This window comes from Macrobrachium nipponense, chromosome 6, assembly GCF_015104395.2.
Source record: "Macrobrachium nipponense isolate FS-2020 chromosome 6, ASM1510439v2, whole genome shotgun sequence".
NCBI lineage: Eukaryota > Metazoa > Arthropoda > Malacostraca > Decapoda > Palaemonidae > Macrobrachium > Macrobrachium nipponense.
Genome location: NC_061108.1, coordinates 123,481,077 through 123,503,938, shown reverse-complemented (window position 1 = coordinate 123,503,938; position 22,862 = coordinate 123,481,077). Strand labels below are relative to the sequence as shown.

Below are 22,862 nucleotides of genomic sequence, written 5' to 3'. Positions count from 1 at the left end.
GCCAGGAAAACTTACATATATATCACATACAGGTTAACCATTCAAATATATTTATAATGGCATGAAACCTCACCCTGTTGTGTCATGAAATATCGCTTAAACTGTTCACGTGTGACTTTAGCTATCCTAGCAGATTTTTTTGCTGAAAAGTTTTTTTTTTTTTTTCTTCCCTGGTTTGTGATTCTTCGAAATAGACTTTTTTTTATAACAGGTTGCAAGTATATTCTCATCTTTACCTGTATTGTATTACTACAATTTATATATATATATATATATATATATATATAATATATATTATATATATATATATATATCTACATTTAATATTAGTTATTCTTTACAATACAATAGTACTAATCGTTGCGAGGAATGCATAGTAGGTACTACTGTTAGGCAGTCCATCTTCCCTCCAACTTTCCTGCTTTATAAATTCCAACATCTTCCGTATCAAATGTACCAGGGGATGCATAAACGCAGACTGAATGAGATGTTGATAGTAAATCATTTTCAGAGGCTTTCTGTTGCATTTCACTCCAGTACAATAGGTTCGAGCGAAGAAATGGACATGATTTGGTGTATTTTAATGCCATAGTTATGGCAACAATATTGGCTTGCAAGGCTATTTTGCAGATTTATAATTATTTATTACCTTCTGGTAATCTTCCTTCAGAACGTCAGGTATTATCTTCGAGATAGTGGTGACTGGTATGCGGAAAAGGCACTTGAGTGAGTGGTACCTGTCCCCTGTAAAAAAAAAAAAAAAAAAAAAAAAAAAAAAAAAAAAAAAAAAAAAAAAAAAAAAGTCTCGTAAATTCACGTTTGCTATGATTAACTACAGTATATTTTTCCTTTCGTGTACATGAATGTTTTGCAATAAATGTACGCATATACTCAAGGGTTATTATTTATCCGTAGTACATACCAGTAAGCGTTAGCCTTTCTGAAGGGGCTGTTGCTTTTCTGAGATGAGGGTCTTGTCTTTTAGTTTTAGGGATCACTTTCTCCAACAAATATTCATAATCTTCAATGCAGATACGTAGAAAGTTCATCAACCAATTCTCTTGAAAGCTTTACATGTGCTCTTTCTTCATTTCGCCTGGCTATCCATTTTCTGATCCACACACTTCTCTCTCTCTTCAAATCCTTCATTATGACTAATGCCGCAGCTGCAGCAACTATACACACGTCTCCAGTCTGACTGATATTTCCTCGTCATACAAACATACTCCAGTGTACACTAACGGTAGAGCAGTCTCGGTATATTTAATATACCACCACTCTACCGAAACTCTAGGGAGAGCAAATTATGGTGCAGTGTATGTATACTACACACGCTTTAGGGTAAGTCTCTCTAGAGCAGTGGTTCCCAAACTAGGGGCTCCCCCCCCCTAGGGGGGCGTGAGGAGGATACAAGGGGGGCGTGAAGTCATCTGCTCAAAAATATTTGTTTAATTAGAATAATAAAATCATTCAAAGAAAAAATATCTGCCATTACATACATGCAAAGTATAATTGTGAGGAAAAAGCAGCAGCATCCATCTCACTAAATTAGTTCATAAATTGTGCCTTAGTCTCGTGAGTCTGTCCAAATATTATATGCCATGTTTTCAAATTATCTGTTCTTAAAATTGCAAGTCAATTTTGCCAATTTTGCTAATGTTCAGACTTTTTTTACGGTCCCTTTGAACCAAAGGTTTCGTTTTTAGTTACTTAGAAAAATGCCTCTGGAATGTACTATTATTTGTTGGAGTGGCTTTCATTATTAAAATTTAATACAAACAGAAATCTGTTTTCCTGAACAATGGTAAGAAATAAATACAAGAACCATTTCACATGAACAAAAGAGGGAGTGGGGGGGTGGGGGGGGGCGTGCGGGTCTACTGGAAACAAAAAGGGGGCGTCAGGTAAGATAGTTTGGGAACCACTGCTCTAGAGCAAGCCAGGTCTAGCTAGATTTTAATCTACAGTGTACACGTACCTTACGCGGTGCACTGTGGGCATGACTTGAGGTTCTTTGCGGCGTCCCTTCGACCCCTACCTGCAACCCCTTTCATTCCTTTTACTGTACCTCCGTTCATATTCTGTTATTGACATGTCACTTTCCACCCTCTCCCCACAATTGTTTTATGACGCAACTGCGAGGTTTTCCTTTCTGTTTCAGCGCTGGATGGCCTCATAGGTCCGAGCGCTTGGCCTTTGGCGTAAATTTTTACATTCCATTTCATTCCAACAATAGTGAGTTAAGAGAACTGAAATGTCGTACAACGTTCGAGGGTATTGGCTCACTTGCCCGGTCCTTGTAAGCGTCGCAGATGGGGAGGCCTTACGTTAGCACATTCCGTAAGGGAAGTGCATTCGATCTTATCTTTTCACCTATTCTAGAATAGCAAGTGTTGTCATGCGTCATTTGATGCAGTCAGGCGGACGACAACATTATTATTATTATTATTATTATTATTATTCAGAAGATGAACCCTGTTCTTATAGAACAAGCCTACCATAGACCATAGGGGCCGTTGACATGAAACTGAACCTTCCAAAGAGTATGGCGTTCATTCTTAAAGAAGCAACAGAAGGAAATGGGAAGTACAGAAAGAGGAGTTCAGTAACTTAATAAACAAACAAAAATAAATAAATAAATAAATAAATAAATGTAAGAGGAATATTAAAATACAAGCTGAATTGTATTCGAGTAGTAATGCATTACATCTCAGTTTGAACTTCCGAAATTCCAAGTACACGACCTCCTCTGGGAGGCTGTTCCACAGTCCAACAATGTGAGGAATAAAGGACTTCTAGAACTAAGAAGTCCGACAGCGAAGTACATTTACTGCACCTTGGTGCTGCTGCTCAGCGAATCGGGTTGCTCTGGGCAGCAAAAGGGGATCCGGGATCAATCGTGAATGTGAAAGATCTTGGCTAAAACATAGCTAAATTAATATAGAAACAAAATTAAAAGCCTTGACTGTCCCCTCGCCTTGCATGTTTACACAAGAAGGCAGACGGTGTATGTGTACCCTGCAACTACTGGGCAGTATATTCTGCTTTGTGTTCATACTGTACAAATATTGGTTTTATATGTGTTGTTAAGTTTATTTTGCTTCAGTTCTCGTGTATCTTCCTGGAACTATCTGGAAAGATACCCAAACTTCTACTAGACAGCAGCTTCTTCCTTCCTGCCCAACTCAGGGGTATCACTGCCAGAAAATCCCGAAACTAAACATTACTCGTTTTCTTTCTTCAGTGGTTTTTTGCCAGTATATATATATATATATATATATATATATATATATATATATATATATATATATATATATACATACACATTATTTTTATTATTTGGGAGATGAACCCTATTCATATGGAACAGGCCCACATAGGCCAGCCATTAACTTGAAATTCAAGCATCCAAAGAATATGGTGTTCGTTAGGAAGAGGTAAGAGGAGGTGAAGGGGATTACAGAAAGAAGGGATCTCACATTAAAAAATAAAAAAAAAAAAATTAATGAATTACTTAATAGATAAAAATGAATTAAAAGGCAAGGATAATAGTGTTACTCTTGGAATCAACAGGACACGTGATGAATACATGCAGATATACCACAGAGCAAAAAGTGAAATGAATACATGCAGATATACCACAGAGCAAAAAGTGAAACAGAGTATAGCTCCCAAAGACGAAACCTTCCAGGATTTTTACCACGAGTTTCCTTCTTTTCTTGTGGTATTTAGTAAAAGTCACATGTAGAAGAAGAATATTCCAGGTGCTGGAAAAAAAAATGGCTCCTCGAGTCAAAAGGGGTAAAAATATTTTAAAAACTGTCAAAGGGAAAATGAAATTCAGAAACATTTGCAATTACAGAGGTATTTGGTGCCGCATTCCCGTGACAGGTATTTATTCAGTGGCTACAGATTTCTGCACTCACCCAACAGTAATTTTGGAGCTGCAATCAGGTTCTAGTACTTCTCCAAGAAAGGTTCAGCAACCGTAAAACAAAGCACCTACTTTTGCTTTTTAAATCTTTTCTTATTACATGTTGATAAGAGATACTCTACTAATTGAGAATTGCAGTCTTTCTTCAATACTGGAAAGGTAATTTGGAGAACTATGACTTCGACTTCTTTCAGCACTGTTGAATGAGTTTTTAAAATTTTAATTATGATGCTGGACATATGCAAAGGCCATGAAAATTTAATTTAATGTAATTGCAAATATCCCTTTCAGCTTCAGAAACCTTGTTTTTTCAATTTTTAAAATTTGTTCTGTGATAAAGAACATGGAATGAAATTAAAATCACCTTAATTAAAGACAACTAACACCAAATTGAATAAAACGGTACATGTAAACGGGAATTAACATTATCAGATGACTAGCCACTCTTCATGGAACACAATTAACTTACAGGCCTTCACTAATCTGGGCCCTAGGGTTTATTTTTATATTCACCATAGGAGGAATCCTAATCCCGTCCCCAAGCAAGAAAAAGAAAACTTATTTATGGAGTAAACTCCATTCCCCATGAAATTTGGCACTGCATTACAAAGAAATAATCATAGCATCACCAAAAATAAAGATATCATCATGAAATTTTTGTATGGGGACTTAGCAGCTACTTTGCAAATAATTCATAACTCCTCCCTTCTTCCTCTTCTTAGCTGCCTTAAGTCTCTCAGGAACAGAATCCGCCAACCTCTGACAAAGTTTAATGGTGATTAACTGCATCGCGGTTCGAACAGCAGCCTCGAGTTTTGGAATCGTGGAAGTTGTGATAAACCTGGCTTTGTAGCATGGTGCGCTGTCCTGCTGCAAAATGGAGGTACAGGACTTGTGTAATCTCGACTCCAACCAGTCATTCAAAATGGATTAATAACTGTTAGCATTCAAAGTATCATTCCTCGCTAGTACCACTAAATCACCAAGGCCACCAAACACGAAAGAACCCCACAACCACTTAGGGTACTTAACCATAAGTGCTTCCACCTTGGAAGCAAGGCAGTCTGAACCATGCTTGCGCCAAACTCGATTCGGGTTCGAATCCGTCGCCTTGAATGTGACCTCATCACTCCATAAGACTTTCCTCCATTTTGCTACTTCCCAAGCTTCGTATTTCTAAATAATAAAATCAAGCCGCTTCTTCTGTAGTGCAGTAACAAGAGGCTTTCTCCGAGCAGCAACTTTCCGATACCCAAGGTTGTCGTGGAGGCAACACTGCATAGTCTGAACAGAGGTCTCTTCAAGGAGTTTAGGATTCTGTTCCTTAAGTTGACAGGCACTACAGGTTGGATTAGCTTCCACTTGAAGCTGCAGAACCGATAAAGTGCCGTCCCTTGGATTGTAGATTAGAGCAAGCACTCTCACTGTAGCTTTCAGTCCTATACTGTGTCCCTTTAATTGCAAATTAGAGCAAGAATTGTAAGTGTAGCTTTACAGTCAAATACAGAGTCGGCCCTTTGATGGCAAATTAGAGCAGAAATTCTCACTGTAGCTATGCAGCCTGTCACTGTCGTCCCTTTGATTGCAAATTATGGCAAGAATTCTCACTGTAGCTTTACAGTCTTATACAGTCGTCCTTTCATTGCAGATTAGAGCAAGAATTATGACTGTGGCTTCACAGTCTTATAGAGCCATCCCTTTTTCATTGCAGATTAGAGCAAAAATTATCACTGGCTTCAATCTTATAGAGCCATCCCTTTCATTGCAGATTAGAGCAAGAATTATCACTGTGGCTTCACAGTCTTATAGAGCCATCCCTTTCATTGCAGATTAGAGCAAGAATTATCACTGTGGCTTCAGAGTCTTAAAGAGCCATCCCTTTCATTGCAGATTAGAGCAAGAATTATCACTGTGGCTTCAGAGTCTTAAAGAGCCATCCCTTTCATTGCAGATTAGAGCAAGAATTATCACTGTGGCTTCAGAGTCTTAAAGAGCCATCCCTTTCATTGCAGATTAGAGCAAGAATTATCAATGTGGCTTCAGAGTCTTATAGAGCCATCCCTTTCATTGCAGATCAGAGCAAAAATTATCACTAGCTTCACAGTCTTATAGAGCCATCCCTTTCATTGCAGATTAGAGCAAGAATTATGACTGTGGTTTCACAGTCTTATAGAGCCATCCCTTTTTCATTGCAGATTAGAGCAAAAATTATCACTGTGGCTTCACAGTCTTATAGAGCCATCCCTTCATTGCAGATTAGAGCAAGAATTATGACTGTGGTTTCACAGTCGTATAGAGCCATCCCTTGATTGCAAATTAGAGCAAGAATTATCACTGTGGCTTCAGAGTCTTATAGAGCCATCCCTTTTTCATTGCAGATTAGAGCAAAAATTATCACTGGCTTCAGAGTCTTATAGAGCCATCCCTTTCATTGCAGATTAGAGCAAGAATTATAACTGTGGCTTCAGTCTTATAGAGCCATCCCTTTCATTGCAGATTAGAGCAAGAATTATCACTGTGGCTTCAGTCTTAAAGAGCCATCCCTTTCATTGCAGATTAGAGCAAGAATTATCACTGTGGCTTCAGAGTCTTATAGAGCCATCCCTTTCATTGCAGATTAGAGCAAAAATTATCACTGTGGCTTCACAGTCTTATAGAGCCATCCCTTTCATTGCAGATTAGAGCAAAAATTATGACTGTGGTTTCACAGTCTTATAGAGCCATCCCTTTTTCATTGCAGATTAGAGCAAAAATTATCACTGTGGCTTCACAGTCTTATAGAGCCATCCCTTTTTCATTGCAGATTAGAGCAAAAATTATCACTGTGGCTTCACAGTCTTATAGAGCCATCCCTTTTTCATTGCAGATTAGAGCAAAAATTATCACTTTGGCTTCACAGTCTTATAGAGCCATCCCTTTTTCATTGCAGATTAGAGCAAGAATTATCACTTTGGCTTCACAGTCTTATAGAGCCATCCCTTTTTCATTGCAGATTAGAGCAAGAATTATCACTTTGGCTTCACAGTCTTATAGAGCCATCCCTTTTTCATTGCAGATTAGAGCAAGAATTATCACTGTGACTTCACAGTCTTATAGAGCCATCCCTTTCATTGCAGATTAGAGCAAGAATTATGACTGTGGCTTCACAGTCTTATAGAGCCATCCCTTTCATGCAGTATTTAGAGCCAAAGAATATTTTTTGACTTTGTGGCTTCACAGTCCCTTTTTATTAGATTAGAGGGCAAAATGAATGACTTGTGGCTTACAGTCTTATATGAGCAAGAATTATGACTGTGGCTTCACAGTCTTATAGAGCCATCCCTTTTTCATTGCAGATTAGAGCAAAAATTATCACTGTGGCTTCATAGTCTTATAGAGCCATCCCTTTTTCATTGCAGATTAGAGCAAAAATTATCACTGTGGCTTCACAGTCTTATAGAGCCATCCCTTTTTCATTTCAGATTATAGCAAAAATTATCACTGTGGCTTCACAGTCTTATAGAGCCATCCCTTTTTCATTGCAGATTAGAGCAAGAATTATCACTTTGGCTTCACAGTCTTATAGAGCCATCCCTTTTTCATTGCAGATTAGAGCAAAAATTATCACTGTGGCTTCACAGTCTTATAGAGCCATCCCTTTTTCATTGCAGATTAGAGCCCCTCTTACGCCGAAGCCCTAAAAATCAAAACCTCTCCTGTATGCCGGCGCCGGTTTGGAGTGAGCGCGGAAACGGAAAAAAATAATTTTTTCAAAAAATCACAGCGTGCTTAGTTTTGAAGATTAAGAGTTCATTTTTGGCTCATTTTTTTTTCATTGCTTGAAGTTTAGTATGCAATCATCAGAAATGAAAAATAATATCATTATCATATGTAAATAATGCGATATATGGTAGCGAAAAAAAATAAATTCATAGATAATTGTATTCAAATCACGCTGTGCAAAAAAAAAACGGTCAAAGCTAACGAGTTACTTTTTTTTTTCGTTGTATTGTACACTAAATTGCAATCATTTTGATATATAATACATAGTAAAACAATAAAAGCAACACCGGAAAAATATTATCACAAAATGATGTACGAATTCGTAACGAGCGGACGTAAAAAAATGATATTTTCAAAAATTCACCGTAATTCTAAATAATGTTCTAGAGACTTCCAATTTGTTTCAAAATTAAGACAAATGATTGAATATTACGATACTGTAAGAGTTTTAGATTAGAATTGCAGATTTCGACCATTTCGGACGAGTTAAATTTGACCGAATGTCGAAATTTTAATATATATATTTTTTCATATGCACATATTTCAAAGATGGAAAAAGCTACAACCTTCAATTATTTTTTATTGTATTCTTCATGAATTTGCGCACATTTTGATATATGAAACTCTATAAAAAGGCTAATATGAAAAGGAGCAAATATTAGGATAATGCCATGTACGTATTTCGGAGACTTGCGGCCGCGAATCGGCGCGTGGAGTGAAGGTAAATATATTTTTCAAAAATTCACCATAAATCACAATATTGTTTTAGAGACTTCAAATTGTTTCAAAAATGAAGAAAATGACGGAATATTACTAGGCCGTAAGAGTTTAGCTTACAATTGCGTTTTTCAACTATTTCGGTAGAGTCAAATTTGACCGAACGTGGTTTTTTTTTCTATTTATCGTGATTTATATGCAAATATTTCGAAAAAAGAGAAAAAGCTACAACCTTCAATCATTTTTAGTTGTATTCTACATGAAATTGCGCACATTTTCATATATAAAACTTTATGTAACAGCTAATTTTAAATGGTGCAAACATTTCGACAATCGCACAAAAAAATTCTGATTTTTTCGGAAGAGTTACCGCGCGAACGTAATTTTTTTTTTCATAAATTCACCATAAATCGAAATATTGTGCTAGAGACTTCCAAGTCGTTGCAAAATGAAGGTAAATGATTGAATATTACTAGAATATAAGAGTTTTAGCTTACAATTGCGTTTTTCGACCATTTCGGTAGAGTCAAAGCTGACCGAAAGTTGAAATTTTTGCACTTAAAGTTATTTATATGAAAATATTTCAAAACTGATAAAAGCTACAACCATGGGTTGTTTTTTGTTGTATTGTGCATGAAATTGCGCACATTTCCATATATAAAACTTTATGTAACGGCAAATTTAAAAGGGTGCAAACATTAGGACAATCGCACGAAAAAATTTATCGGAAGAGTTATCGCACGAACGTAAGGAAAAAGTTTTTTTCATAAATTCACCATAAATCGAAATATTGTGCTAGAGACGTCCAATTTGTTGCAAAATGAAGGCAAATTATTGAATATTACTATAATATAAGAATTTTAGCTTACAATTGCGTTTCTCGACCATTTCTGTAGAGTCAAAGTTGACCGAAGGTTGAAATTTTTGCACTAATCGTTATTTATATGAAAATATTTTAAAATTGATAAAAGCTACAATCATGAGTATTTTTTAGTTGTATTGTGCATGAAATTGCGCACATTTTCATATATAATACTTCATGTAAAGGATAATTTAAAATGGTGCAATAATTATGTCAAAGTGACGAAATAATTTCCGAGATGTGTCACTGATACTTTTTAGTGCGATAAGAAAGAAATTCGCGCTTGCGCGCCTGCGTAGCGATTGTAAACAAAACAACGCCTTGATCCGTGAACTCCCAGCATCCCCCAAGGCGCGTGATACAAAAGTTTTCGGCTGGTAGGCCTATAAGTATTTTTCCACGAATTTTTAAAAAAACTTTTTTGAGCCGACGTATGATACGTCCAATCGGCATACGGGAGACATTTTGTCTCGACGTTTAATACGTCCAATCGGCGTAAGAGGGTTAGAGCAAGAATTATCACTGTGGCTTCACAGTCATATAGAGCCATCCCTTGATTGTAAATTAGAGCAAGAAGTCTCACTGTAACTTTGTAGTCTGATACAGAGTCATCCCTTTCATTGCATGAATTTTAAAATGAACGAGAACAAATCGGCACAGCCAAATGAAATTTCAAGAGCCGTGTGGCAGAATGGAGTGGGACCTGATCGTGGCATATTGCGTAACTTAATGTTCTAGACGTTATTGACAACATGTCTACTTATTTAGTAGATTTATGCTATCAAAGTCGAGCAGCAGCAATAGTTATGAGCATTTAACCAAGGTCAGAGGTTCGAGATAACAGTGTTTAGTGGTGTGTTTAAAACATTTACTGTACAGCGGATTAGTAGTACGTTAATAAAGTGGTTGGGACACCGTTAAGATTACTTTGCAAAGCAAAGAAGTTCCTTTTCTCAAGATAAACAATACGCAAACAACAGAACGGTTTGCGAGCGACCTTCAGATACAGAAAAGCCAAGGTCCAGAGATGGCCAAGGCGCCATTAACGCCGTGAAGGAAGGGTGGTACCGTCCTGGGTGGTAGGGTAGGAGTGTGGGTGGGTTCGGCGGGAATGAGTAGCGGAGTAGCCCTCGGCGAGGCCAAACAACCCGGAAGACACTTTTACTACTGCCACCCACACACCCACGCCACGTACATACATACTTCTTCGTAAAGTACGACGCCCATCCTGTTCGGAAGTGCATTTATGATACCGGGCGGGCGCTGGAAAGTTTGGTTGAATGTTGGATATTATTTACATATAGTAAACTCAAGTATGTTGAGCTATAAATAAATATAAATAATATTATTGATTCTGTACCAAAATTTCATGTATTGTATATGTATTTATTGTCAAAAGACCTTTAAAGTGTATTTTTTTTTTAAATAAAAGAGAAAAAATTGTTGGATTTTGAAGCACATTCAAAAAAGGACAGGAACACTGCTGCAATTTAAATTTGTGACTATGTTGTTGGTATCTGGCTAGCCCACAAAGCAGGGATAAAAGATGAAAACGATGGTATAAAATCTTATATGGGTAACTACAGAAAAATATTAACATTGAAATATATAAATTATTTGTAAAATGTGCAAGATAAAATTTTTGTAGAATTCTGCATTTAATACGGTTAAAATGGTAAAATGTGTATATTTTCTCAAATAAACGATTAAAAAAAATTCATAAAAAGTATTTTAACATCGAAAGCTTCGACGTCAACACAACTCTCTCATGCTCTAAAAGTTCATAATGGGAATTTATCTTCCAATTATGAACCTTTAGAGCATAAGAGAGTTGTTGTTGACATTCAAGCTTTCGATGTTAAAATACTTTTTATGAATGCGGAAATTAAATAAGACACACCACCGTAATATTCTCTCATACGAATAAATATACGTCCATAAATACTTACTGAATGCGTGGGAAAATAATAAATAAAGCATGCTTTCGGGTACAACCTGACGAGATGCTTTAAGCGGCCCACGCACGATCAGTAATATTAACAACACTGTATGTGGTATTGATCAGTGTTATGGACCGCATATGGGAGGATTGACCAATTTACTGACGACATCAAGACAAGTTTGATTTTCTGTCGATGATACGATACTGACACGACTTCAGTATTAAGGCCCCTACACACGATCAATTTTTTCGTCAATTAATTGATATCAATTTATTGACGTCAATAAATTGATATCAATTAATTGACGAAAAAATTGATCGTGTCTAGGGGCCTTTATTGACCGTGCGTTGGCACCTTCAATAAAACTGATCAAAGTTTCTCAGTCACTCCTGGTAGTTCACCAACGAAGGATGTCTGCCGCCGCAAAAAAAGGAGAAAGGAAGTTTGTCCGTGAATTTATTGAAGCGTACCGCAACCTTCCAGCTCTCTGGAAAACGAAGTCTGATGAATATAGCGATCGGAACAAGAAGTCTGAGTCATATGAAACGTTGCTAAGAAAATACCAAGAGAAATATCCGGAAGCCACCACCGATGACGTGAAAAAAAAGATTAACATTCTCCGTACGAATTTCATGAAGGAGCGAAGAAAGGTTTGCGATTCGGAAAAATCAGGGGTGACGGCTGGTGAAGTGTACGAGTCAAGTCTGTGGTACTATGAAGACATGCTCTTCCTCAGTGGTCGAGAGACACCTGCAGTTTCAAGGAACAGCATCGACGTCACGGAAGAAAACGATAATGGAACACTGGTGAGTAACTACTGTAAATTTGAATACCAATAAAATCATTCATTTCCTGTATAAATTTGTAGGGCCTCTACACACATATATATCTTCTTTCCCACCGTTATCCCTACACTTTGGGGTCGGTTGCCTGATGCGCCTTTCTTTACAACATCAGGTATGGTTTCTTATTTGGCAAAGGGGTTTTCATGACCGCATGCCCTTGCTGTCATCAACCAGTTATTGGCGGGGGGCCTAGCCTTCGACTCAAATGTCCACCTGCAAGCCAACAGTTTCTACAGTTATTGGCGGTGGACTAGCCTTTTACTAAAAACGTGCGACTGCAAGGCACAGCTGTCCTTTTGTCGCCTTAAACGACACACAGGATCTACATTTGTAGTATTCTTGCACCCTGCCACAGTGTGTGTGTGTGTGTATATATATATATATATATAATGTATATATATATATATATATATATATATATATATATATATTTGTGTGTGTGTGTAAAACCTACTGGTCATTTTTGCCAGATACATATGTAATTATATCAGTTGCAATACCTTCATAACTTCTCGAATTCTTCGTGCTTTTTTATGGTATCACATCATAATTTCATATTTCTTGCATTTGACTCATAAAAAAGCACGAAGAATTCGAGAAGTTAAGAGGTCATTGTGGTTATTGCAATTACACACACACATATATATACATAGTGTCAGCATATTAGTTATAGCATGGGGTTATCTGAGAGGCACTGTGTAGGACAAACACATTTGTTAGTTGTCCAGCTGAGTTTTGTTATCTTCCCGAGATCTGAATATGGATGACGGTTTGAGAGATTGATGTGTGTTCAGACGATCATACATGAACATGAATGAGCAATCAATCCCCGTTCACAAAGTCTGACCTGATCAGGCACATCCGTCCACGTTTACCCCTTTCACACGGTCAAACATGCTCACAAAAATGGTGTTGTCCAACATACCTCCTGACCGGCATGAAACTCATTTAACTTAGGGACAGTACAGACCATCAAACATATGATCAAATTGGCGTTTGACAATCCAATTTGAGAATGTAATGTCATGTTTGAAGGATGGAACAAGCTTTTTGAAGCTGGTTCGTCCAACATGACATTTGACCAGCGTGTTTTGCAAGTGTGTAGTGAATACTAGTGATGTTTGATCACACGTGGTCATTTGGTCAACAGCAGCCATGGCGAACACAGAGGAGTTCATTGAACTTTATCAATCTTTTCCTTGTCTGTGGAAGATAAACAGTGAGGAATATGAAAATAGAAACCTAAAAGCAAAGTGTTACCTAAAATTGCTTGATAAATTGAAAAAACATATCCCCGATGCCACAAAAGGATATCCAAGAAAATTAACTCTCTTCGTACTAGCTACAGGAGAGAATGAAAAAAGGTTCTTCAAAGTGAAAAATCTGGTGCTCGTTTAACAGGCATTGATGAGACAGTTCACATCTCTTCTTGTGCCACTCCATCCAGAATCGTTTCTTTTTCTTTTTATTGTTCACTTCTTCGCTGGTAAGCGCCTGCAGAATAGCTATACAAGCTTTTCTCTTGCTTACGTTTCCACTAAGCCTTTCCGATACACTGGCGTTTGTTCAAACATATTATCAGTCTGTGGCAGTGTATGAACAAACATGTTCGTCATACATGTGCGAAGTCTGCGGCCCCAATAAACCACTCGTCCACAAACCTGTAGGACCATGTTTGCTCTTACAGCTCAATACCTTAGTCATCCCTCAGGACTGGACGTGGGAAGATTTTAGACCTACTTTAAACACTAATTTGAAGGACAAAGGAAAATTATTTCAAACATCATTCGCATATACAGGAAAAACTCGGTATTCGGGAAAATCAAATAAAAAGTATATTTAAACAAAAATGTAAGAAATAAGGCTATATTGGAACCATGAAAAACTTGAAGAACTTGACCCAAACTGCCAACGTGATGAAAATAAACAGCCTCTGTATTTTTTTTTGAAGGGAACTTAAAAAAACATGAAAAGCCATCACTTTGGTTCTATGATGAAAGGCTCTTTATTTGTGATAAAGATGTGCCACGAGAGAGTTCATCAAACCTGGAGTGTTCCACATCTGCCGTAAGTGACGATGAGGCGAGTTGAGTGAGATTGTAGAGTAGACTATCCACATGGTTTTGAATTTCCAGGAAGTCGTTTTGAAATGGTATTGCACCTTCATTGGCAAACTATTCCTTTCATTTATGTTTTGCTTCATTAGCAACTGGAGAGTAATTTCGAGATCCATGACCATTTTGAAAACCTGCTTAGTGATTAGAATCAGTTGATAAACCCAGCACAATACTTTTATTTGCCATATCTTCCCAGTGGAAGCAATCACCGCATAACGAACCTGACATCCAACCGCTTCTTGCACGATCCCCCTGCCATACGGTTGTTGCCGGTGTCTTGAATTTAAATAGACAGGAATTGGCAGTCCCTGGCCCTCTGCAGAAGTTGTTGAATTTGCCATTTGTCTGATAGTGATAAAACTTTTTTTCATGATGCTTTTGGAAGCGCAGATATTATTTTTGAGCCAGACAGTGATTTGGTTTGTAAATATCTATCACAAATCTTAAATGTTGTACTAGACTTATCTTATTCTTTTGACTAGACATAGAGATTTAGAAGACAACGAGATTATTCAATGATTTATTGGGCTAATAAAATTTTGTGAAGAAAGTATGTTCATGCTGATCATAATGTCAGATGAAAGTATGTGACAAGCCCAAGACGGCCTGATGGAAGCCATCTTTAAAGGGGGCAACAATGAACTAATATATCAGACGGCTCCTTTGGTTATTTGATTTTATGACGTGGGTACAAGTGGTTGGGATGTGGAGTGAGTGGTTCTACTGCTTGGCAGTTTTTATTTTATTTTATTTATTTTTTGAAAGATTCCACATCTTCATGTTAAAACTCTAGTCCATTTATAGCAATTTATCTACTATTTGTCTAAACGCTGATATATATATATATATATATATATATATATATATATAATATATATAGATATATATATATATATAATATATATATAATGTATATTACTCAACCTTCATTTCTCTTATAGACAACCTATCAACCTCAATTACGGACAGCTACTCTGGAGAGAGAGAGAGAGAGAGAGAGAGAGAGAGAGAGAGAGAGCAATGAATGACAATGGGTTCCAATCGACCACACCCATACTGCAAATCCTTGAGACAACAAGAGATTCACTCACTCACTCGGTCGCGGTCATTGAGATTTGCCGCGCTCTCGTTTTCTATACGCGCCAATCCCACCCCTAACTTTAAAAATCTATACAGCAATAAAAATAAATAGTTACCAATTCAAATTTTAACTAGGTACTCACCATGAATGTGCTACGTAATACTTGGAGGGGCCGTACTTATTCTTCTTGCAAGCTGCAAGACGAAGGGGCATGGAAGATATCAAACTCTGGCAGAGGTCGGGCTCAATCTCCTCCCACACAACACGTATTGCGGCCTTCAGTTTCTCGACCGTGGATACGTCTACATCTTGCAACCGACGTTTGATTAATGCCCAAAGGTTTTTGATTGGAGACAAATCAGGCGAGTGAGCTGGCCACTTCTCAATAACCTCTACACCACAATCGGCAAACCATTCAGTGATGAGGGAGGTTGTGTGGCACGTAGCGCCGTCCTGCTGAAAGATTTCACACCCAGTCTTGTCGAAGGAAGTCTCTAAATGCTCATTTAAGAGCGTGTAATAAATGAACTGGTTAACTCTAACGTTCTTGTCAAAAATAACAAGATCACCTACACCACCAAATCCAAAGGAACCCCATACCATAAGACCAGCAGGGAATTTTTCGCGCCTGCGAATAAGCCTTTCATCATTAGGGTTGGCGTGAGGACTAGGCCACACTTTGCTTGGGTTGCCACAACTCGCAAAGAATGTGGCTTCATCACTGAACAGCACTTTTTTCCAAAAATCAATGTCACACTGGCCATATTTCTTCACAAAATCTGCCCTTTGTTTCTTCTGCTTAGGGGTTATTAGGGGCTTTCTAGGCGTGGACACTCTCTTGAAACCTAAGCGCTTAGTCAGGTACCTGCGAATGGTACGCACGGAAATGTCCCCCAAGATTACAGGATTTTCCTCTTTAAATTTGCAAGCACTATGAGAGGGATGAAGCTCTGCTTCATGCCTCAGTACCTTTAGAGATTGTTCAGAGACTTTGAGGGGCTTACCAGGGGCCTTACCATGGGAGGGTATGGACCCATCCCCCGCCGAACGATACTTGGCTACAAGATGGCGAATGGTTCGCTCTTTCACTCCTGTCTGCCGGCTAATTTCTTTGGTTTGCAAACCCAATTTATGACACTCAATTACCCTTACAATGTTGTCATGGGATGTATAACCAGTAGACATTATATAGAGGGTGGTCAGAAAGCCCTAAACATCGATGTGTGGCCACGCAAACAGGAAAAAAACGTGTACAGAAACACTGAAGATAATTCTATTATTACAGTTTGTTACACACTGAAGTCTCTGACTCTCCCTTCCACCCACCATGGGGAAGAATTACTCTAGATGCCAATCAGTGATTTATTGGCTCAGGGTTTTTTTTTCAAGCGTTTGTGATGGTGTTTTGAGTTTTGCGCAAATGAAATGTGCTGCCCTCCAGCCCGGCAAATCTCAATGACTGGTACTTACTTGAGGTAAAGGTGACCGAGTATATTTGATGAAAAAAATAATTATGAACTGTGTAATTCCAAAGGAAATTATCAGAATTGATACTGTCATTTATGATTAAATCAGAGTTGCATCGATAACAGCAAGAATAATTGCCGTTGTGGTTGGAACGAGTTCTACCATAAAAGCCATAGTTTTCCAACAAACAATGGGGTCTGCCCCCCACCCCCTCCTCAACCCGATTCCCCAGGATAAGCCTGTCAGTGTAATGCACTTTTGCTTAAGACCTCTCCCGTTAAGTTACTAACGCTACTGCAATCTAAACGTATAAAGAGAACTTTGTCGCCATGTTGAAACCGGAATCATCCAGAGAAATTGGGTTTGGCTTGGAAAGAATGGATAGTTGGTTGTAGTAGGAAGGGGAGCAGCTGGCAGCCTTTGCTGCACCGATGCGGCGCTCCTCCTCCCCTGTGAACTGCTGTGACGCTGCAGCCCCTCCCTCCCCTCCCTACCGTCTCCATCATCCCCGGTACCGGCCATTGCCGTTTCCCCACCCGTCACGTTGTCTGTAAACAGCTGCTGTCACTTGGCCAATTGCTAATTTGAGTCATTAAGGTTCGAATGATTCCTGCATTACACTTGCGTTAGTCAAGTAAAATGATTTTTGAGTGCGGTTTTCTTGAAATTCGAAGTCTCACCGTTCAGTACCCAAAGGGTCCAAGATAATGTTCGGCCATCAAGGTATGCCATCGGCACATGGCTGATCAAAAGACCAACGGCTTCGCCTGAAACATGCGCTAGTCTTAACTGCCTGCTTGTGGAACCGGTGATTATAGAAGACTGAATTTTTAAATAACGCGCATTAGGAAACGATTACACCTCATCAGATATCACTTGATAAAGCATATAGTTATATTAAGGTTGTAAGCGAGCACGGAACAAGAAGAGAGCGTTGGCGTCTCTCCATCCCATTGCCAGAACAAATCCCAAGTTCGCTATATTCTGCATTTGAACTGCCGCTATGGTTACAGTAAGACAGCCTGAAAGACTAAGACAGGAAATTCAGTCTGTTGAAAATCGTAACCATCGTAAACTTACGAATATTTCCCCCCTAGTTTGCTATAGTAATAAAATAACATATCGAAGTTCACGAGCGCTCACCGGTCGATAAAGCGACAAATTTTGGAACTTAGTGATCATTTTGAAATGCTCCCAGCCCAGACCGCAGAGAACGATATTCAATGAAAATCTTGGGGACGGACACACGCATGCGCAGCCGCCCGCCAACCTGACGCCAAGCGCGCCCACTTTGTTTTTACGAAATGGTCGTTATATTCACACGGGAGTATAGGGATAAACGAAGAGAGTTCCGACCAGAAATTGTATTGTTATTATATAATATGAATAATAATATATAATTTAATAAAGTACAAGTATGAATCCCGCTGATGATTGTAGGATTAAGTGACAGTCACGTACGGGTTTATCATTATAAATAACGAGACCATAACGACTGGTCTTTTTTTAGAATGATACATATGTAGACGGGAACTAATATTCTTAATAGAGTATTCAGATATCAAAATTTTGTACCTTGAGGAAACAGAGTCAGCATTGTGTTTCTGTGAAATAAGTGCAATTTAAAGTGGAACTGTAGAGGCAAATATGACATGGATTAAAGACAACGGAAGTTTTATTTTATAGAGTACACGTACACTTTGTTCTTAGAAATATCGCGTCTAATGATGTTGTTGAATAAAGAATACCTATGGCCTTCTAGAACGAAATAGTGTGATGTATTCGAAAGCGTTGAGGGGGGGGGGAAAGAGAATTCGTGGGGAGTGGAAGATTGTTCAGCTCCAGCTCCCGTCCTCTGAGTATGACAATGCTTCTTGCAACACACTTGAAACTCTTGATAATGCAATATCCGCTAATCGCGTATTTATCATAGTCAAACTACAGTAATATAAACTATTGTGCTCTTTCTCGAGCAGCGCTGCCACTTGAGCTTTATCCAAGTATAGCGCTACAGAAATACTGGTTCATCCCTTCATATAATGATTAGACCGTTCTACATGTATAATGACATTGTCTGAAACTGCGTTGTATTTCATGATACACGATCTATTGTGATATTATTATATAGCAAACGCTGAAATATGCTTGGATGCTGAACATGGGTGTGTTGCGGGGACCGTTGTAGTCCAAGGTAAATGCCGGTATATGGCCTTCAAAATGATATTGTCTTTGAAAGTACATTTGTTAGTTAAAGCAGATGCTTTCTAGATTATTTCAGTTTTAGCTTACAATACTTTTCACCACATACAAGAGATGAACACTGAGTAAATGCATATATTGACGTGGTGAGTAAGAACTCCCAATCATACGTAATATTCGATTTAAATATAAATTGATTTATAAAAATTCTGTCATAATAACGTCGGTAGGAAGTCATTTATTTTGAAAAAGAATGATCTTTACAATATTTCATGCGTTTCAAAGTCACAAAATAACATTCTTGCGACGAATGGGAGCCAGAGGACAAATAGACCCTGAGCGAGGCTAGCCAAGGCCGGTCCCCGTGTTGTATTTAGCAGAGCTCGGAGGCGAGGGTTGAAGCTGTTGAGCGTCACCCGTTTTCTCTTATGAAGTCATCGTAGAAAACGTGACGGTACCCGCCCCCATGACACCCTCCCCTTGTAGACGACAGACGCAAATACCTTACCCCCACCCCCCGACGACCCACCCTTCAAGCGTCATCGCCTAGCGTCCCTCTCCCGCTTCTCTGCGTCTGCAGAGTTTAAAATGAAAGCGGACATCGAAAGTCTCTAGAGCTGGTACCAGTCTAAACTTGGATCTCTCTTGTAGGCGATCAACTATGTTGCGCATAAATGACCATTGGACCGAAAAATTGGAGGTGTCGGATATACATTGAAGGTCCTAACAAAATTTGGCGCCAAAAAGTTGAAGCAAAACTTTGGGGTCGTCTGAGTGACGTATTGCGCAACTTCGCTCAGTATCATCACGCCCGCTTACACGGCCTAGATGTCTGTCGGGAGGAATTCTGGGACTGTCAGCCGCCACAAATCTTCAGAACGGGAATATTCATAATTGAATTTATCCGTCTGTACAAAAGCTTGCCATCCTTATGGAGAGTCAAGTCAGAAGAGTACAATAATAGACAGAAAGGAGGCAGACTATCTCATACTGGTAAAGAAATATAAGGGAAAGGTACCCTGATGCTAACCGAGAGGATGTATAGAAGAAAATTAATTCCTTACGCACAAATTTCAGGGAGGAGTTGAACAAAATTGAGTTTTGAGAAATTTAGATCAGCATCTGATGAAATATACTAGTCAATTCTCTGGTTTTTTAACGAAATGTTTTTAAAGGCTCAAGAGACTCCTTCCTCTATGCGCACCATAAACCTTGCCCCACCAGATTGATAAAGATAGTCAAATGACACAGCTGTATTATTGTTGTACGAAGGTAAGAACATGTATAAATTACGAGCCTGAGAAGATGAGTTGTGATAGGTAAGTTGAGCCAATGATTAAAAAAACAAAAAAACAAAAAGCAATGAGAGGTCCGACAGTAAAGTGTAGGCCTACGTCACGATCAACACTTGCGTGGCTCCATAGACAAGAGGTCATGTCTCTTGACTGCACAAAATTTTTGATAGCGCGAGCATTTCCAACGTGAGTGGGTATGAGCCTATGAAAGTTGTTTGAGCAAATGATTGCCTAAAGCAGGGGTTCTCAAACTTTTTAACTTCTAAACCCCCTTATGAAGTTTCGAATTTTCTATCGACCCCAAAACTAGCATTTAATGTTAAAAAAAATTTAGTACTTGACATTCTGTATAATAAAAAAAAAGTAACACCTAGTAAGAAAATATATTTGGAACTTTAGATGTACGAGCATTATGTAACTTATTTCTCCGACACGTTAGTTATTCATCGACCCCTTTGGACGACCCTATTGACCCCCGGGGGGTCGATATCGACCACTTTGAGAACCCCTGGCCTAAAGCCTCATTGACACGCGTCAATAGAGCGGCAAGTCACAAACTTGACTTGTGTAAGCATTACACTTGACCAATATTTTGTGCAAGTCAAGTAAGAAGCAAGTCAAGTGAATAGACAAGAGGTCTTTTGTGAGGAAAGTTGCTTCCCCTCCATTCACCACCGGCAAGCTACTTGCTATCTACTTGACCTGTGTGAACTTGCACTTGACAACCCTTATCTTTCATTCCAGCTCAGTTGCAGGACAGACGTTGTGCCGAATACAGGAATTTTATTTTACTCATTGTCTTGTTTAATATCCTCAGAAATGCCTGCAAAGTGGACTGACGATGTAACATGCAAGTTTGTTCAACTGTATATGGAGCATGAGTGTTTGTGGAACATGCATACCGAAATATATCGAAACAAGGCGGCACGACAGAGTGCTCTCATTGACATATGCAAGAAAATGGAAATTGAGAACTATACAATTAATGATGTAAAACAGAAAATTAAGAGTTTAAGGACAACATTTAAGCAAGAACAACGAAAAGTAGAACAGTCAGAAAGATGCGGTGCTGGCACTCAAAATGTGTATAAGCCTGCGATTAAATGGTTTCCACTAATGAAAGACATAATGAAACAAGGAACACTAAAACAAACATCACAAAGTAATTGGGTGAGTACATTTATTAATTAAAAAAAAAAAGTTAGGCTACATTAAGGCCAGTTTACACGGGGATAGTTTATTTGACGTCAGCAAACTATTCCCGTGCAAAGGCAAAGTTAGTATACTGTCCAGGATAGTGGCTACTTTACTGGCCACTATCCCGACACTTGAGAAGCTACTAGCTGGCCCAGTAACTATCCCCGTGCAAAAACAAACTTTCCCAGTTGTCACTTGCCTTCAGAAGGATCATCGTGTCAGAGAAGTGGAATACCAAGGACATAAGGAAGTTTTTGGATAAATACGAGGAATTTGAATGTTTGTGGAACATTAGACATAACAATTACATGAATCGTAATAAGCGGGATGTAGCTCTTCAAGAAATAAGAGATGGTCTGATTGAATTTATATAATATATATATATATATATATAATATATATATATATATATATATATATATATATATGCGTTAATTTGTAGCTACTTGCCTTTTAAAGAGAAGCAGTCCACTTGCTCACTTGACTTGCCTCTCTACTTGACCCGTGTAATTTTTTTTTTTTTTAATCTTTTATTAGAGAAAATATACAGTATTTTACAATTCAAACAGAATTGCATTTGGAATTTTATTTGATGAGAGCATTATCTTTCTTGTAACAATACATAGCCAGCTTAGATTCTACACATCTTTTATTTTAATTATATTACATTCATGAATTTACTATGTATATACATACATATACCCATACCTATACACTGTATATACATCCTCATTTCACGTGTAAATGGGGCTTTTTATTAGTTCCAACACATTTGGTATATTTAGCTCAGTCATATAGTGTTTGTACAATCTTTCGCCTATCACGATCTCGAGTAAATGGGGCTCCCACGAGATTTGGAGAGAATTTATCAACTTTATCGTGGATTTCCTGCGCTTGAGAAAAATAAAGAGCGACGTATACAGAAACAGAAATTTAAAGAACGAAGGAGTGAATGAAAGAATTAAGGGAAATCGACCCCATTGCTACCAGGGCTTCAGTAACGAAGAAAATATAAATTCGTTCCGTTCAAACTACCGAAGAGAACTGAAGAAAGTGATAGATAAACAGTGAAAAGTCACTTTTATTTTAATGACCTAGCATTCTTTAGTGACCAAGAAGAACAAGCAAAATGGAATTTCGACTGTTGTTAATGATGAAGTTGCTTTTTAGGGACCAGTGGATTATTCCGTAAGCATTCATCCTTTTTTATTCATTTATCTCTTATTTCATTGGCTTATTAACTCCAACATATCTGTAAATCTTTCGTTATCCATACGCAGAAAATTCATAGTCTGCAGGAAACTAAATGGTAAGTTCTTGCAGTGGGTTTTTTATGCGTAAATTTATTTCTTTTTCCATACCACTTTCATCCACACTTATTTTTTCAGATTCTTCTAATGGCAACGCATGCAGCCTCACTGCTCATCCTCACCACTCAGGCTT

At 38.2% G+C, this 22,862-nt stretch overlaps 2 protein-coding genes across 8 annotated transcripts in view; one reads left to right on the top strand and one right to left on the bottom strand.

The window, feature by feature from the left end:
• Nucleotides 1–22,862, bottom strand: part of LOC135216111 (tigger transposable element-derived protein 1-like) — a 128,128-nt gene that overhangs the window by 99,740 nt on the left and 5,526 nt on the right. The gene's annotated exons all lie outside the window — the stretch shown is intronic.
• Nucleotides 1–22,862, top strand: part of LOC135216112 (uncharacterized) — a 213,128-nt gene that overhangs the window by 187,024 nt on the left and 3,242 nt on the right. Inside the window, exon 1 of one of the 6 annotated variants that reach the window (XM_064251152.1) lies at nt 11,613–12,024. The exons of 4 other annotated variants lie outside the window; for them this stretch is intronic. In XM_064251152.1, the coding sequence (XP_064107222.1) occupies nt 11,629–12,024 (396 nt within the window). In that variant the 5' untranslated portion in view covers nt 11,613–11,628. Of the gene's footprint in view, nt 1–11,612; nt 12,025–20,917; nt 21,393–22,862 lie in introns of those variants that run through there. One more of the 6 variants, XM_064251155.1, reaches the window with a different exon arrangement.